The 15,416-nt window shown below is 66.3% G+C and overlaps 2 protein-coding genes across 2 annotated transcripts; one reads left to right on the forward strand and one right to left on the reverse strand.

Annotated features, from left to right (window-relative positions):
* The first annotated feature begins 134 nt into the window (after nucleotides 1–134).
* FAAP100 (FA core complex associated protein 100) lies at nucleotides 135–10,319 on the forward strand. Its single transcript, XM_080629316.1, is given in 12 exon segments — nucleotides 135–1,410; nucleotides 1,527–1,656; nucleotides 2,478–2,487; nucleotides 2,489–2,668; nucleotides 3,486–3,604; nucleotides 3,876–4,840; nucleotides 5,890–6,040; nucleotides 6,629–7,407; nucleotides 7,791–7,927; nucleotides 8,902–9,018; nucleotides 9,417–9,503; nucleotides 9,611–10,319. Coding segments are annotated over 12 exon segments (2,892 nt in total). The 5' UTR covers nucleotides 135–1,319; the 3' UTR covers nucleotides 9,737–10,319.
* Nucleotides 10,320–10,754: 435 nt separating this feature from the next.
* FSCN2 (fascin actin-bundling protein 2, retinal) lies at nucleotides 10,755–13,608 on the reverse strand (the record flags this gene model as incomplete). Its single annotated transcript, XM_080629101.1, has 5 exons — nucleotides 10,755–11,062; nucleotides 11,150–11,317; nucleotides 11,398–11,519; nucleotides 11,595–11,751; nucleotides 12,786–13,608. 5 exons carry the CDS (start codon nucleotides 13,606–13,608, stop codon nucleotides 10,857–10,859), a joined length of 1,476 nt encoding a protein of 491 aa, XP_080485227.1. The 3' UTR covers nucleotides 10,755–10,856.
* Nucleotides 13,609–15,416: the final 1,808 nt, after the last annotated feature.

Consider the following 15,416-nt stretch of genomic DNA (forward strand, 5'->3'; position numbering starts at 1 on the left):
CAGCAGTGGTGCTTGTCCCTCCCTTGTCCTCCCTTCAGCTTCCCGGGGTGCGGAGCCGGCGGGGGGGAGGTTCCAGCATTCCCCACCTTCCCAACCCTGTGAGGGGCAGCCCTGTAGCAGGAGCGGGCTCCCTGGCTTTATCTTATGCTGGGTAACCAATGCTTAACCTCAGCCTTCACCCCACCAGCCCTGGCCCCTCTCTCAGCCTGCTCTGGGTGAGCACTGGGCGCTTGGGGACCCCCCAGGTGCTGCCCAAAGCACCCTCCCTGCGTGGTGGAGGTGATGGGGAGGCTTTGGCATCCCCCTGCCCGCAGCTTTGCTTCCCTTTCCCTGCCCCTGTGGGTGCCCAGGTCCCAGCTGCTTCCACACTAACCAGCCCAGCCCGAGTGCTGGGCCAGACTGCGCCTCTGCCAGACGCAGCCCTGTGCCAGAGCAGGATGGAGCCCCCCTCGACACTGGGCATGTGGCAGCTCTTGTTTTGGCACCGCTCCTGTAGCACACGTTCTCATGCGCCAGGAGATGCTTTGGCATCAGGCTGGGTGCACCCCACATCCTGCCCCTTCCCTCTGGGTGCCACGTCACCCTGCAGAGAGTACTGTGTTCTCTGGGGCAGCAGCTTGTCCCCTCGTTTGAGCAAGGCTGGGCAGGGACAGACACGGAACTTGGGGCACCCGTGGGCCTTGGCCTGGGGAGGGAGCTGCACCCCACAAGTGGTGCCTTCCCCCATGTCCCTTCTGAGCTCAAGCCCCCCGGTGCTGGGGCTTTCTCTCCCCTTCAGACCTGGGCATGGGCAGGCAGATGCTCGCATTGCCCCAAGGATTTGACTGTCTTCTGGCAGGGCTGCTGGAGCCCCCCAGCCCTGGCACTGTGGGTCTGGGCCTCAGTTACCCCCCGGGGGACCGGCTCCAGCTCTGCCCCGTGCTCTGCTCATAGCAGAGAGGCCCCATCCTGCACCAGGACAGCGCGAGCCCTGCCTGGGGCATGGTGCAGGGACCCCGGTTTGCTTTCCCCTGGGTGTGCGGGTGTTGGTGTGCGGGGCCTGACCCGGCGCGGGGTCACCTTGAATAAAGAGCACCTGAACCGAGAGCCAGCTCCGTGCCTCCTGCGCTCCGTTCGCGGGGGGGGCCGCGGTGCCCCAGCACCGGACACGCCGCGGTCTGTTCGCAATCAGCACCGGAGCCGGGCCGCGCGCCAGCCCCGCGCCTTCAAAAGGGACGGCGGGAGCCGCACGGAGCCAGAGCCGCGGGAGCCGAGCTCCGAGGTAGGACCGGGGCTCCCGTGCCCCAGCGCCGGGGTCCCTCCCGCCCCTCGGCAGCGCCATGGCGCGGCTCCTCCCGCTCCTGCTGCTCGCCGCTCTGGGCTGTGCCAAGCTGAAGCGGCGGCCGGCGCCGTGGGACGCTGGAGCTGACGGTAACCGCCGAGCCCCCGGGACCTCCGCCCTGCGCGGGCAGTGCCGGAGGGGCGCTGGGCTCCACGGGGATGGGGGGGTCCTGCCCCAGCCAGCCCGTGCCCCCCGGTCCCCGCAGCCGAGCGGACCCCGGCCAGGGGCTGCGCGAACCTGACGGTGGTGCTGGATAACTGGAAGTTCGCCATCACCTCCCAGCTGCGGAACCTGCTGCTGTTCGACCACCACACGGTGCTGCCCGACTACGGGAGGTGAGCGGGGACCGGCGCCGGGGGGGCCGGGCGGGACCGGACGGGGGGGTCCTCACCCCTGTGCCCGCGCAGGATCCGGTCGCTGTCGGGGGCGCTGGACGGGCTGTACCGGGACTTCACGGCGCTGAAGGAGCAGCTGGGGCTGCTCTCGGCGCGCTTCGCCGAGCTCGAAGCCGTCGTGGAGCAGCTCAGCCGGGCCCGCGGCACCGGAGCCCCCCCGCGCCGCCGGGGGCCGGCCCGTGCCCCGCCATAGCACCGGGCACCGGGCGGGTCCATCCCGGGGCCGGGGGGGGGGTCCCATCAATAAAGCCGCTGCCGCCAACCCTGCCTCGCGTCTCTCTGTGCCCCCCCATCACACCCCCGGTACCGGGCCCGCCCCTCGCGGCTTTACGGCTTGTCGCAAACTCTCCGCCCATTGCGGCGGCCGCCGCGCAGCCGTAAAGCTGAGCCGCCCGCGCCCCCCGCCCGGTACCCGCAGCCCCACCGGGAGGCGATGGGGAGTGGGATGGGGGGGGGGATGAGGAGGAGGAGGGAGGGGGGTGCTGAGGTGTGGGGCAGGGGCGGGGGTCTGGGGTGGGAAATGGGGCGGGAGTGGGGTTGATGCTTGGGGGGGCTGAGCCTGTGTTGTGGGGGGCTGTGGGGCTCAGGCGGGGCTATGGGGTTCTATGGGGCCGGGTCACGGCACTCCCGGTGCTGTCATTGGCCGTGGGGTACCCGTGCTGAGCGCGCACCCCGTGCTGCTGGGCCCCATCCCCGGTACCCACTGGATCCCGGGGTGCTCCCCGCCCACCCCCCCATCGCTGACCCCTTCCCGCCCGCAGGCTGGCAGCGAGCGGCTGGCGGCAGCATGGCGCACGTGGGCCCTCGGGTGGATTACCTGGCCGGGTTCTGCTGCCCGCCGGGGGGGCTGGCGGCCGGCAAGCCCCGCGTGCTGTGCCACGACAACGAGATCTACCTCTCCAACGGCAGCGAGTTCGTCTACGTCTACGACCAGGAGGGGAAGGTGCTGAAGGTGAGCGCTGGGGGGGGTCACACTGTGGTACCCCCCGTGCTAGAGGGGGCTGCGGGTCCGGTGTCCTGGGGCAGGGTGAAGGACATCAGCATCATCCCTGTCACCACACCAGAGCTCTTCTGGGGTCCCTCCATCAGGGTCCCCCCCATCCATGGGTGGCTTCTGAAGCAGCCAGACCCTCTCACCCGGCTCTGGGGGTGTGCTGCTGTCTGTCCCCCCTCCTCAGCCTGCAAGACAAGCGGTGCATTACAGCAGGAAGGGCTTTCTTCCTCGGCGAGGCGAGTGACGTGTCTGTCATTTCTCCCTCCAGAGGCTTTCGCTATTGTCTCTGCTGTGACTAACAGCGCTCGTCGTGCCGAGTTGTACGCAGCTGCTTTTTTTGTTCCTATTCTCGTTCCTAAGAAAGCCATTGCTGTAAGATGAGGATTTGCCTCCCACACTGTGCTCCTCCTCGGAAAGTGGATCCTCTACCGGCTTCCTGATCCCTGCTTTCCTTCCCCTCAGGGCTCTCTCCTTACCCACAGCCCTCCTCCCGACCCCGTGCCCCTCGTCCTGGAGCACTCGGCTGTGTCCATGAGCCACGGAGCTGCCCAGGGATAGATTGATCCCTGGAAATCACTTGTTTTCAGGACATAATGGCTGTGATTTGGCCTTGTGTTGGGAGTTGCTGCTGTCCAGCAAGAGGTTTCTTTGCCAGGGCTCTGCCAGCCTGGCATCATGGACACCGTGGCTCCCTCGGTGCTCACACCGGTACGGAGCAGCCCCGTCCCCATGGGTGCTGCAGGAAGGTGACATTTCTCTCTGCTGTCCCCCCCAGGCCGTGTACCGATGCCCTGACCAGGTCTGGCACATGGAGCTGCTGCCCCAGCCGCGGCAGCTCTACATCCTCTGTGCCCACAGCGGCATTTACTGCGTGTCCCTGGAGCAACAGAGCAGGTGAGTGGCTCTCAGCCCCAATGCTGTTAGCCCTGGGGCCACCTCTCATGGCTGGGATGGGGCATTGCCCTCTCCCTGCCCATGCCCCCGCAGGCACGGGGAGCATCGGGTGGTTTGGAGCTGTGGCTCTCACCGATCACTGCTTTTGCAGCAGATGCTAAAAGCTGTGCTGCGGGGAGCCTGTTTGTGAGGGCCAGGGTGAGAGGCAGCCAAGGGAAGCGCTGGCTTTGCCCCACGGCTTGGCCACGAGCTCTTCCCTGTTTGCTTGAAGGTTAATGGAGCAGACGGATGGTGACGGCCAAGAAAGGAATTGCCCTTCCGGCGTTCTCCCTGTGGATTCGGATGCCTGCATCTTCCCAGACTCCAGCCTGTGCATGTTCACTCTGCTCAACAACTTCGTCATCACCTTGTCGCAGGCTCACGGCAAGTGGTGGATGAAGCTGCACGAGCTGCAGGGCCCCGAGCACGAGAGCCCCCCATACCGGCAGGTCAGCGAGGTGGGCTTCTGCCCCGGCCCCCCACCCGGCGACGAGGCCGACGGGCCCCCCTCCCACTTCCTGCCCGTCCTGTGCTGCGCGTCCTCCCCAGGCACCCTGGGCTCCGGGGAGGGGCTGTGGTGCTCGGGGGGCTTCGTGCTGGAGGAGCCCCTCTTCAGCCTGCTCTTTGGGATCGACGCGGCCATGCTGGAGTCTCCGATGATCCTGTGCGGCTTCCCGGATGGACAGCTCTGCTCCGTGCCGCTGAAAGCCCTCAGCTCCTCGCCTCCCGTTGACGGCTGCCACGACGTTTCCAACCAAGACCCTCCGGTGAAGATCCTCCATCACTTGGAAGAGCCCATCGTCTTCATTGGGGCCTTGAGAACGGAGCGGAGGGCGGTGGAAGACGCCGAGGACGAGCAGCTCTTTGGAGACGCTGGCTGTGACTGCGTGGTGGCCGTAGGGCACTACGGGAAGATGGTGGCTGTGAAGGCGGATCAGAGGGAGGAGGCCACGGTGCCGGAGCTCAGGGAGTACTGCCTGCGCGGGCCCATCCTGTGTGCCGCCTGCGGCAGCGGCAGCCGCATGTACTACAGCACCCACTCGGACATCTCCGCTGTCGACCTGGACTGGGTGGGCGACTCCTCCGACCCCGAGGACGCGGAGAGCAGCACCGGCGTCCTGCCCCCCGTCCTGTCTCCGGCCAGTTTAAGTATCTGTAGCGTTGTGGCTCTTTCCTTGTCTTCTCGGGCGTCTGAAGGTACTGCTGGCAGCGGGGCGTGCGCTGGGGCGTGGGGTGGAGCGGGGCAGGAGAGCCGCCTATGCCGGCCCATGCGTCTCCACCCCTCCTCTCATGGTCCTCATTGGGCTCCGTCCTCCACCCGTTCTTGTTGACTCCCCTCGTTTTTGTAAGTCCTTTCTGTGTTGAGCTTGGCGACTCGGGACCAGCGCGGGGCCTGCTGCCAGCTCCGGCTCTTCCCTCTCTGCTCGGCATCGCGGTGCTGGCACCAGCCCTGCCTGTCCCCTCGTGTTCCCTGCGGCGAGCTGGGGTAAGGCTCGCTCTGGAAAGGGGGGTTTAGCCATGCTGCTGCCTGCACCCGGGGCTCAGAGCCTGCACTGTGCTCCCCAGCCCCATAGCTGTGGGTGCTGATCGTTCCTCCAGCCTCAGCACAGGCAGCGTGCAGTGCCTGACCCAGCCTGGGCGTGCAGCAAGGCGCAGTGCTTGCCCTCAGCCCCTGCTTTGGGAGCAGAGTGCCTAGACAGGGGGAAAGCATCTTGTAGCCGCGCTGAGCCCCCTGCACGGGGCAGCACAAACGCAGTCAGAACAGGCAGGGGAGCAAGGAGAGGCTCCTGGGGCACCCAGGTGAGAGCAAGGCAGGCAGCCCTGCCCGTGCCCGGCCCCACTCGCTGCCTGCAGAGCTGCATGTGGCTCGCTGCTGGGGACCCTGCATGGCAGTGCTGGCTCCCGGGGTGCTGCGGCCCCCCCAGCTCCTGCTGGCCTTGGCTTGGGGGCGGCCAGCTCCGGGAAGCATGGCTGCGGCGGTGGGGCTGTCGGGGACAGGACAGGGATGAGGGGGGGCATTTCCCTTCATGGGTCTGTCTGTGAGGTGGGCAGAGGTGCTGCTATGGTCCGTGTCCTGTCTCTGTTGTACCCCTCTGCAGATGGAGGTGATACCCTGGGGCAGGCAGTGCCATCCTGTGCTCCCCCATTCCCATGCATCCCCTCCAGCCACTAGGGAAGCCCCGGCTGCCTTCCTGACCCCTCACAGCCCTCCCTGGTTGCCTGACCTGCCCCATCTCTGCCTGTAGGTGAATCGGAGCTGTTGGCCTTGTCTGCCAAAGGCCGCCTCATGTCCTGTGGCTTATGCAGCCCCGAGGAACCCGACGTGGAGCTGACACCCGCCGAGATTGGCCGGAGGATTAAGGAGCTGCTGTCCGGGATCGGCAACACCTCGGAGAGGTAAAAGGCCCTGCGAGAGGCTGGGTTTACAGGCACCGAGCTTTTGTGTCTCAGCCATGAGCTCTGTCAGTGCCTGCTTCAAGGTTCCCTTTCGGAGCGCAGGACAGGATAAAAGCAGTGTTTTAGGGCCCCCCCCTCCCCGGGCGCTGCGGGCAGGCTGGTATTTACAGCCTCAGCAGCAGAAGGTGGCAGAGGCAGCGTGCCAGGCGCTGCCAGACGCCCCGGCGCTTGCCAAGCCGGCGGGGACAGGCAGGGCAGGCGCGGGCCCCCGCCGCCATCTGCACCAGGAGGGATGCACCGAGCTCCCCCTTGGCAGCGGCATTCCCAGGGTCTGGCTGGATGGAGCTGCTCCTCGGTCAGCTCTGCTCATGGGGGTTCACAGGCAGAGCACCCTGGATGTATGGGGAAGGAGACAGGGAGTTCCTTGGTGGATCAGGGCACTGGAGCTGCTCAGCTCATCTGTGCTGCGGCACAGCGCCCTTGTGCAGCAGCCCTTTGTCACCAACCCCTGCCATGCTCCCGTCACTGACCCAGTGTCCTTGCTGTCATCCCTCCTCCTGTTTCAGCTCTGACACTTTGTCCTTGCAGAGTTTCCTTCCTGAAGAAAGCAGTGGACCAAAAGAACCGAGCCCTGGCCAGCCTGAACCAGGTGATGAATGTGAGTGCGGCTTTGCTGTCCAGCCAAGAAGGCCAGAAGCCCATTGCTTGCACTGTCACTGCCAACTGGAGCTGCCTCCTGCTCCGAGACACCATCACCATCTCCTGCCTGCTGGAGAACTGCAGCGAGTACAGCCTGGAGGAGGGCTGGACCCTCTGTGTCCAGCTCCTGGCCAGCCCCTGTGCCTTAGAGGAGGAGTCTGCGGATGCGGCCACCACCTTCACCTTCCCCATCGACCAGCTCCTCCCTGGCAACAAGAGGGAGCTGACGCTGCCCCTCAGCTCTGCTGCCGACGCCAAGCTGGACCTGCCTCTGACCATCTCCTGTGCCCTCTACTACAGTTTACGGGATATTTTGGGCAGTGGCTCCGACTCCGAGGCCCTGGATGATTTCCTGCCCGACGACTCGCCCCTGCTCTCCCCGGACAGAGAGGGGATCTGCCTGCCCCTCAGCGAGTGCACCATTGACATGCTCCAGTGCCTGCGTTTCGAGAGCAGCCCCCCTGGGACAGATCCCTCCCCACTGGCCCCTGCGCCCCCAGACCCTGTGGAGACCTTCCTCAAAGTGTCCCGGGAGCAGACTGAGCCCAAGGGGGGGAAGGACGGGGAGCAGCCACCCGCCCCGGGAGAGGTGAACCTGCCCCCATCGGCAGCGTCCATCAGGGTGTCCTCGGAGCTGCTGAAAACCGCGCTGAAAACCTCTGACTCAGGTGGGTTCCTGGGAAGGAGCATCCCGGGAGCTGCCAGGAATGTCCTGGGGCAGAGGCGCTTCCATCCCGGCTGCCTTCAAAACACCTCTGAGCCAACCCCCATTTATCAAATGGGTAAATGCTTTTCTTACCCTTTTACTCAGAGAAAAAGGGAGAAATCATAGAATGAGAGAATGGTTTGGGTTGGAAGGGACCTCAAAGCTCACTCAGCTCCAACTCCTGCCACAGGCAGGGACCCCTTCCACTGGAGCAGCTTGCTCCAAGCCCCTGTGTCCAACCTGGCCTTGAACACTGCCAGGGATGGGGCAGCCACAGCGGGGGGTATCTCCTGGGGCACTGCGTCAGCCCTGTAACGAGCTCCTCTTTCTGCCCTGTGTCTGCAGAAGTGCCCCTGAGCTGTGCCACGCTGCGCTGGCTGCTGGCAGAGAACGCCGGGGCCGAGGCGCTGAGCAGCGGGACCGTGACCTCGGTGCGCGGCGCGGCTCCGGACGGAGGAGAGGTGCAGCTGCTCGTGCGAGAGGCAAGCAATGGGTCAGCCCGCAGAGGAGCTCCCCATCCCACCAGCTCCATCCCGCAGCCCCTCGCTCGTGCCAGGAGCTGCGTGATGATGGCCTTGACGTTCTGACCCCACGCTGTCATCTGGGGGGCTGCTGTCTGCTGTGCGCTGGGGCTGGGGCTGGTGTGTGGGTCTCAAAGGGTCCTCTTCTCCCAGTGCTAGACTTCCTAAAGGCTGTGGCCGCTTCTCTTCCTCTCTAGGTGGGTTTGTGCCCCCCCAACATTCTCATTTCCCTGCTAGGCAGGGCAGTGGGCTGCTGGCGTGTGCCACCTCCCCTCCCAATGTCCCTTTGCTGGCCCGTAGGACCCCTGTGGGTGTTCTTGGCTATGGGCTTTCCACTGGAGCAGTGTGGCCACCTCTTGCCCAGCCCCTCTGAGATGTGAAAATCCCCCCCCAAGCACAGAGGGAAAGCACAAACTGCCCAGCTTTCCTGGTGGACCCCATGATGAGGGGCCTGGCACGGGCCATGACCTGGCTTGGGTTGGTTCACACCTGAGAGCTCCAATGCCACCACTGTGATCAGTGACAGTGTTAATTCTGCCTGGGCTGAGCTTGATGGATTAAATCCACCAGGCTGGCAGCCAGTGTCTTGTCAGAAATGGACATCCATTGACCACCTGCAGCACCGGTGAGACCCATTGCTCTGCTGGCTGCAGTACCAGCTCTGCCTTGGCTGAGGGAGCAGGCAGGGGCTCATCTGGAGCCTGATGGCCACCAGGGCTGGGCTAGGGGCAAACACTCCTTAGAGGGGCTGGACAAGGGCTCTGATGTGCCCAGCTGGGTTGGCAGCATCTCTGCTGCATTCGCCTGTTCCAGGGGGTAGGGATGGGGGAGAAGAGCCTCTTGGGGACCCCTGTGCTGTGGGGAGTGGTCCTGGGTGCCCTCACCCCATCTGCTGTGTGGCAATGGTCGTGTTGAGGATGTTCTCACTGTCCCAGGTGTCCATGAATGACCTCAGCCCCGCAGGGCCCATCCAGGCCGTGGAGATCCTGGTGGAGAGCCCATCCTTGGCTGACATGTGCAGGATGCACCACGCCGTGATCCGGCGCATCCAGGTACGCTCGTTCCTTGCAGATGTGGGCCTGGGGGGCCGGGGGGACCCCGAGGCCACCAAAGCCCTGAGGCCAAAGCCTGCAGCCGGGTGCTCCGGGAGGTTTCTCTGGCACCATTGTGTGACAGCCGGGCCTGGCTTTTGGCAGGGCTGGGGAGTGGGACCATCGTGCACCCTATTCGCTTCCCGAGCCTTGGAATGCCGGGAATGCCCTGGGAACAGCCCTGGTCAGCTTGGCAGCCGAGCCGAGCAATGGGGGCTGGCAGCTGTCCCGGAGGTGCCTCAGTGCCGGCACAGCACAGTGCCAGGCCCGGGGCGAGCACGGCTGCCAAGTGGAGCCTTGCCTTGGGCCTGGAGCCGGGGCTCCCTGTGCTGGGTGCTCAGAGCTCCCCATTCCCACAGGCGCTGGTGCTGGAGCAGGCAGCGCAGGGCTCGGGGGCCCCTGACCTCCGCATGCAGTACCTGCGCCAGATCCAGGCCAACCACGAGGTGAGCCGCAGCACCGGGCGCCCACTGTGGCGCGGTGCCCTCCCCATGGGGTGCACACCACGGGGACCCCCAAACCAGCACCCGTCTCAAGCTCCGTCTTTGCACAGACGCTGCTGAAGGAGGCGCAGACCCTACGGGAGCAGTCACCCCACGGCGAGGAGGGAGCCGCCATGGCAGAGAAGCTCCTCCAGATCTACCAGCAGCTGCGGAACCCCAGCCTTGTTCTGCTCTGAGCAGCGGGGTGAGCCCGAGCCCCGCCGGCCGGGGCCGGTGCCCATGGGACAGTGGCAAGGGGGGACCCCCACCGGAGGAGGAGCGGGCCCGGGCGGGCGGTGAGGCCCCGGGCGGCCGCGGCGGTGACCCGGTTGTGGGGACGCGCGTGTGTGTGTGTTTTGTGGTTGTGTTGGCAGCACCGGAGGGTCGCGGGGCTCTGGCGGCAGCGCAGGGGGCTCCTGGGCTGGCCCCAGCCCGGCCCTGCCGCCCCGCAGGCAGCTCCGGGGCCGTGGTGTCTTGTGGATCGTTCTAGCCGTGGTAGTTGTAGTGCTCTCCCGGCCGTGCCGCGCTGGCTGCGGGCTGTGCCCCGGTGCCGCCTTGCCTTTCAGGATCAGGACAAACAGGGTGCTGTGCCAGGGTGCCCAGCGGGCGCCCGCCCCGGGGGAGCCCCGTTTTCTGCTGGGCAGGGGAGGGGGGTTTCCGCTCCCCCGTTGTTTCTATACAGGATCCCGTGTTTCCGTGGCGGTGCCGCGGGGTTCGGCCCAGTCCTTCCCCGCCCCGCTCCAGTGTCTGTAACTCTGTTGTCTGCCATGAAATCGATCGTGCCGCTCACCAGTGCCCGTCTCTTTCCTTCCCATCTCCAGCAGGGCCCTGCCAGCTCCCTGGGGCGCTGCCACTGCTGTCCCTTCCTGCCCCCCCGGCCTGGCAGAGCGTCCATGGGCATCCCAGTCCCTCCATGCTCCGGTTCCCAGCACAGCCCCTCATGATGCTGCTGGCAGTGGGTTTGTGAGGCTGAGCCCCCAGCCCCAGCTGCCGCACGGGACCCCCAGCGCTGTGTCCCCCAAGCCTGGCAGCTCTGCCTGCAGCAGCCCAAGTGTCCCCATGTCCTAGAGCAGTGGCAGGGCTGGGATGTGACAACAGGATCAGCCCTTACCCTGGGGTGTCAGAACTCAGTCTTGGGGTTTAAGGCCCCAGGCTGGGGACAGGGATGAGGACGGGATCCTGGGTGCTGCAGGCGGGAAGACGAGGCACTGCCCTGCTGTGATCCAAACTGACTTTAATGCCACGAGCCGAGGGGGCCGGGGCACAGAGCTGCCACGGATGGTGCCGGTGCCAGCCGCTGCGTGGAGCCGGGGTGGGTCAGTACTCCCAGAGCGTGGCGCGCAGCACGGAGTCACTGTCGGCGCGCAGGGAGCCAGCCGGGTCCCCGCGCAGGTACCGCCCGTTCTTCGCTTTGATGGCGACGCGGCCCCGCTCCCGGAACTCGAAGAAGAAATCCTCGGAGAGGTCCCCGTCGCTGCACACCGCCCCGCTGCTCGCCACGTACCAGAACTTGCCCCCCTGGCCTGCGGGAGGCCCCCGGGGCTGTTGGTGGGGTCTGGCCTGGCCCATGGTACCCCCCCGACCCCAGTAGCATCGCACCCATCACCCACCTCGGATCTGGTAGGCGCCGTCGCTGAAGCTGATGTGGAAGACATCGTAGACGGAGCGGTTGGAGTCGAGCAGGTTGGAGCCGCGGTGGTAGCAGACGAAGCCGTGCTCGCCGCGCAGCACCAGCATGGGGCGGTTGATCAGCTTCAGCGTGAACTCCTCGTCCTCCCCTGCGCAGGAGCCCGGCCATGAGCACCCCGGGGTGGTGGAATCGACTCCGGGACCCCCCCAAGCCCACCCCAGCACTTACCCACGGCATCGCTGACAGCCGCGAGCTGCCCGTTCCTCTTGGTGCAGACGTAGCGGCCGTTGCTGGCGCGCAGGGCCACGCGCCGCCCGCGCCACTCGATGTCAAACATGGTGTTGGCAGCGCTGGTGAAGGGGGGAGCATGAGCTGGGATCCCCTGTGCCCATCCCACCCCAGCCCCAGCCCCTTGCACCACTCACACTTCGGTGGCCACAGCCTGGATGCCCCCATGGGCCACAAGGGTCCAGTAGCTGCCGGTGTTGGTGTGCAGGCTGCACTTGTTGGTGTCGCGGTCAATCTGGAGCTGGAAGGTCTCGTGGTTCAGCTCCTCGTCCTGGTTTGCCGACACGTTGATGCCTGCAGCAGGAGGGGACGTTGGCAGCGGCCACGCTCTGGCCACGTTCCCCCTCGCTGGTAAATCCCTCTATGAGCAACCGTGCTAATTGGGCTGGGTAAGCTGATTGCTGCCGGTCCATCTGGCCAGCGCCGCGCCACACAATTCCCTATTTATAGCCTGCCCGACACTGCCACCCAGCCCTAAGCTGCTTGGCACAGGGGCAGTGCGGTGCCAGGGCAGCCGGGGGCATGGCACAGCCATGGGGACCCTCATGGGCTCCAAAGGCCATGGTGCAACAATGGCCTGTGCCAGGCACCCCATGGTGGGGTCTGCCGATGGGCATGGTTCTGCACTGCCCCTCCTGCCTGCTGCTGCCTGCCCCGGGTGCCAAACTGAGCCCCATGCCAGGACATGCATGTCTCTGTGTGTGCAAACACATGCACACACCTCCATGGCACTGAGCAGAGCCCTGCATGTGTGTGCACACAAACACGTGCGCACCAGGCTGGGATGAGCCCTGCACACGCACACATGGGCTGCACAGAGCTGCACACACCACGATGGCCATGCATAAACATGGATGAGCTGCACATGCAGATGGATGAGCACACAAGGCGTCGTGTGCAGCCCTGCTCACTCACCCGTGTACACACACGTGCACCCTCCCTATGCGCACCCACAGAGCCCTGTGCACCCACACACACCCCTATACAGACCCATACACACCCATGGAGCCCTGTGTGCACACACACCCCCTACACACACCTATGGAGCCCTGAACAGCCCCATTCCTGCTCTGGCCACAGCCCCCCCAGGCAGGCAGGACCCCCCTGCAGCCTCCCCAGAGCAGGAGCGGCGCTGGGGTCCCCCGCATCCCTGGAGAGCAGCTTGGGACAAGGCAGCCTCCTCCCTGCCTGTTCCTGCAGGGTCTCCCCAGGCCAGGGCTGCGCTATGGGGTTGTTATTGTAGGGTCTCCTCCCATAGCGGGGTTCCCAGGGGTGGGAGCTGCTCCCTGAGGATCCATGTGGCCTTGGGGATCCATGGCCGCACTTACCCTGCCGGATGGAGACGTATCTGCCGTTGGCGGCGGTGAACACCACCTGCGGGTGGCTCTCCTCCAGATCGAAGAGTTCGTCTTTGCCCGGCTTGGAGCTGCGGCCGGACTTGAGGGTCCCGGTGGGCCCGGTGGGTGCCAGGTATTTGCCGTCGCAGTCCTTGAACGCCAGCTTGCCCGCCTTGAACTCGAGGGTGTAGCCGGTGCGGGTGCCGGGCTCGGGCACCAGGGTTCCGTCGCAGCGCAGGTAGCGCTCGTCGGCCGTGCGCAGGCTGTACTTGTTGTCCTGGAAGCAGAGCGTGATGAGCGCGTCCACCCCCCAGGGCAGGTTGCTGTCGGTGGCGATCTCGTCCTCGTGGGCGCTGAGGTGCGCGTAGCGGCGGCGGCTCACGCTGAGCAGGTTGGCCTGGGGGTGCATGGCCAAGTGCACGGTCCAGAGCTCGCCCTCCGTCACGCTGGGCGCGAAGCAGGACAGGCGGTCCTGGCGGCCGCCGAAGAAGCGCCGGTGCGGTGCTGACTGCAGCGCCCAGCGCCCGTCCGACTGCGTGATGATGCTGAAGCGCTCGTCCCGGCCCGGCTGCTCGGCCTCGCACCGCACCTTCCCGTCCTTGTCAGCACCCAGGTACCGGCCCAAGTGGCTCTTGAGGAAGACGACGGAGCTGTCGGCTTCATCCTGCTCCAGCGTCCAGATCTGTTTGCGCTTCAGGCTGGGCGCCGAGGCGTTCACCTTGTAGCCGAAGCTCTCTGCCGTCAGGTACCGGCTCTCACAGTTGATCAACCCAAACTGGATCTTCAGGACCTGGTGGATCCCATTCGTTGGCATCTTCTGCGGGCGACAGGGGGGCCAGCGGGGGGGTCCCCGGCCCTGCCGAGCCCTGGGGACGCCTGCGCTGCCCCGGTGCTGCTTAATTGGCCGCTATAGGGTTATAAAGCCCGGCCAGATTGCAGCGAGCGCTGGGGCTGCCGGAATTGAGCACCGCGGCAGCCCCCGGCCACCGTCCGTCCCCGCGGCCTCAGCTCTCCTGCCACGGAGCCGCGGGTGGAAAACTGGTGTGGGAACCCGATCCGGCGTATCCGTTCCCGGCGGGTTAAGGTTACCGGCCCCTCTGATTGAGCAGCGGTCACCTCCAGCCGCGCCGCCTCCCGCCCTGCCCATAAGCGCCTTTACCAATTAGCCAGGCATTTTGATTAGTTTAAACCTTTTATCCTGCTTTGGGGCCCTCGGCCTCCATCTGTCCTGTGAGCACCAAATCCTTCCTGGGGCTCTGGATCGGGGTCATGGCTGCTTCTCCCCCTCTCCAACGGCCCACTGGGGTGATGGTGGGGACCCTCCATCTCCAGCACCACAGGGCTGAGGCTGGGTGAAGCTCATGGCAGTGGTGTGGGTGCTGCCTGAGGGGACAGGAGGGGACAGTCCCCCCTGCACCTTCCCCTCAACCCAGCCTCCAGCTTTGACCACGCTCCACCGCAGGCACCTAAGGACAGGCTTTGGCCACCCCGAAGCGCTCAGATCCCCATCCCATCCCTGGCCGCGGTGATGCTGTTGTGCCGCAGCGATGGCTCCGGTGTCAGCACAGCACCGGTTATTGTTCCACAGCAGCCCCGGGGATTGGGTACCTCATCACTATTTCATGGCCGAGCCTCCCTCAGCCCCCCCGGCCGCGGCGATACCCGAGCCCGGCGCGGTGTAACTGACCCCCAGCGCAACGGATACGGGTCAGCTTTCGGCATGGGGGGGATAAGTGGGTCAGGGTCCTGCGGAGGGGCTGGGGGGCTGTGGGGGGCTGTGGGGAGCCGGGGCTGTGGGGTCTGGCAGCGCTGGGTCTCGGTGGGTGCCCATCAGCGCTGAGCCTCCAGCAGCTGCATTTGTACGTGTTGGCCCCCCCGTCCCCCCATGGGGGCCAGGTTCCCTTTGGAGGGACCCGTTTGGGCCCTGCCCCACAACCGCAGCCTGTCCCTGCATCCCCTTGAGCTGGGGACACCCGGACCTCCCCTCTGCATCACTCCCAGCTTTGGGGGGGGGGCTTTGAGACCCCACATGCTCACGACAGCCCCCCCTGTGCGAGCATCACGAGGGTGCCCCCACCCCGGCTCCATCCAACACCGTTCCATAGGGATGGGGGATGCCGGGGGGGTCCCAGCCTCAAACCAGGGGTCTGGGGGGGCTCAGGGGTGCGGGGTATCGGGTACCCCTCCCGGCACCCCTCCCCGCGCCAACACCCGTCCCGGCCGTCACCGTGACGACGGGAGGGGACGGGACCGGGTGTGTGTGTGTGTGCGTGCGTGACCGCATCACCGCGGCGACGGGCGGCGGGGCGGGGCGCGGCGACTTCCTCCTCCTCCTTCTCCTTCTCGTCCCTCACCCACCGGCCCCATCGCTCCTAATACGGACTGGACGCGCTGCCGGGGCCCGCCCCGTCCCGCGGGGGCACCGCCGGGCACCGCCGCCCCGGCTCTGCCCCAGCGCCCGCCCTGTTTGGGCAGGAGGAAGCAGCGGGGCCGAGCCCCGGCACCGCCCGGGTCCCCCCCGCCCATCCCCGGTGTCACCGGCCCCGACCCGCGCTGTCCTGTTCCTGTGTCCCCCCCACTTTGCGTGCCCCGGACCCCCAATGTCCCAGAATAGGGACCCGC

Source organism: Psittacula echo (assembly GCF_963264785.1).
Source record: "Psittacula echo genome assembly, chromosome: 14".
NCBI classification, from domain to species: domain Eukaryota; kingdom Metazoa; phylum Chordata; class Aves; order Psittaciformes; family Psittacidae; genus Psittacula; species Psittacula echo.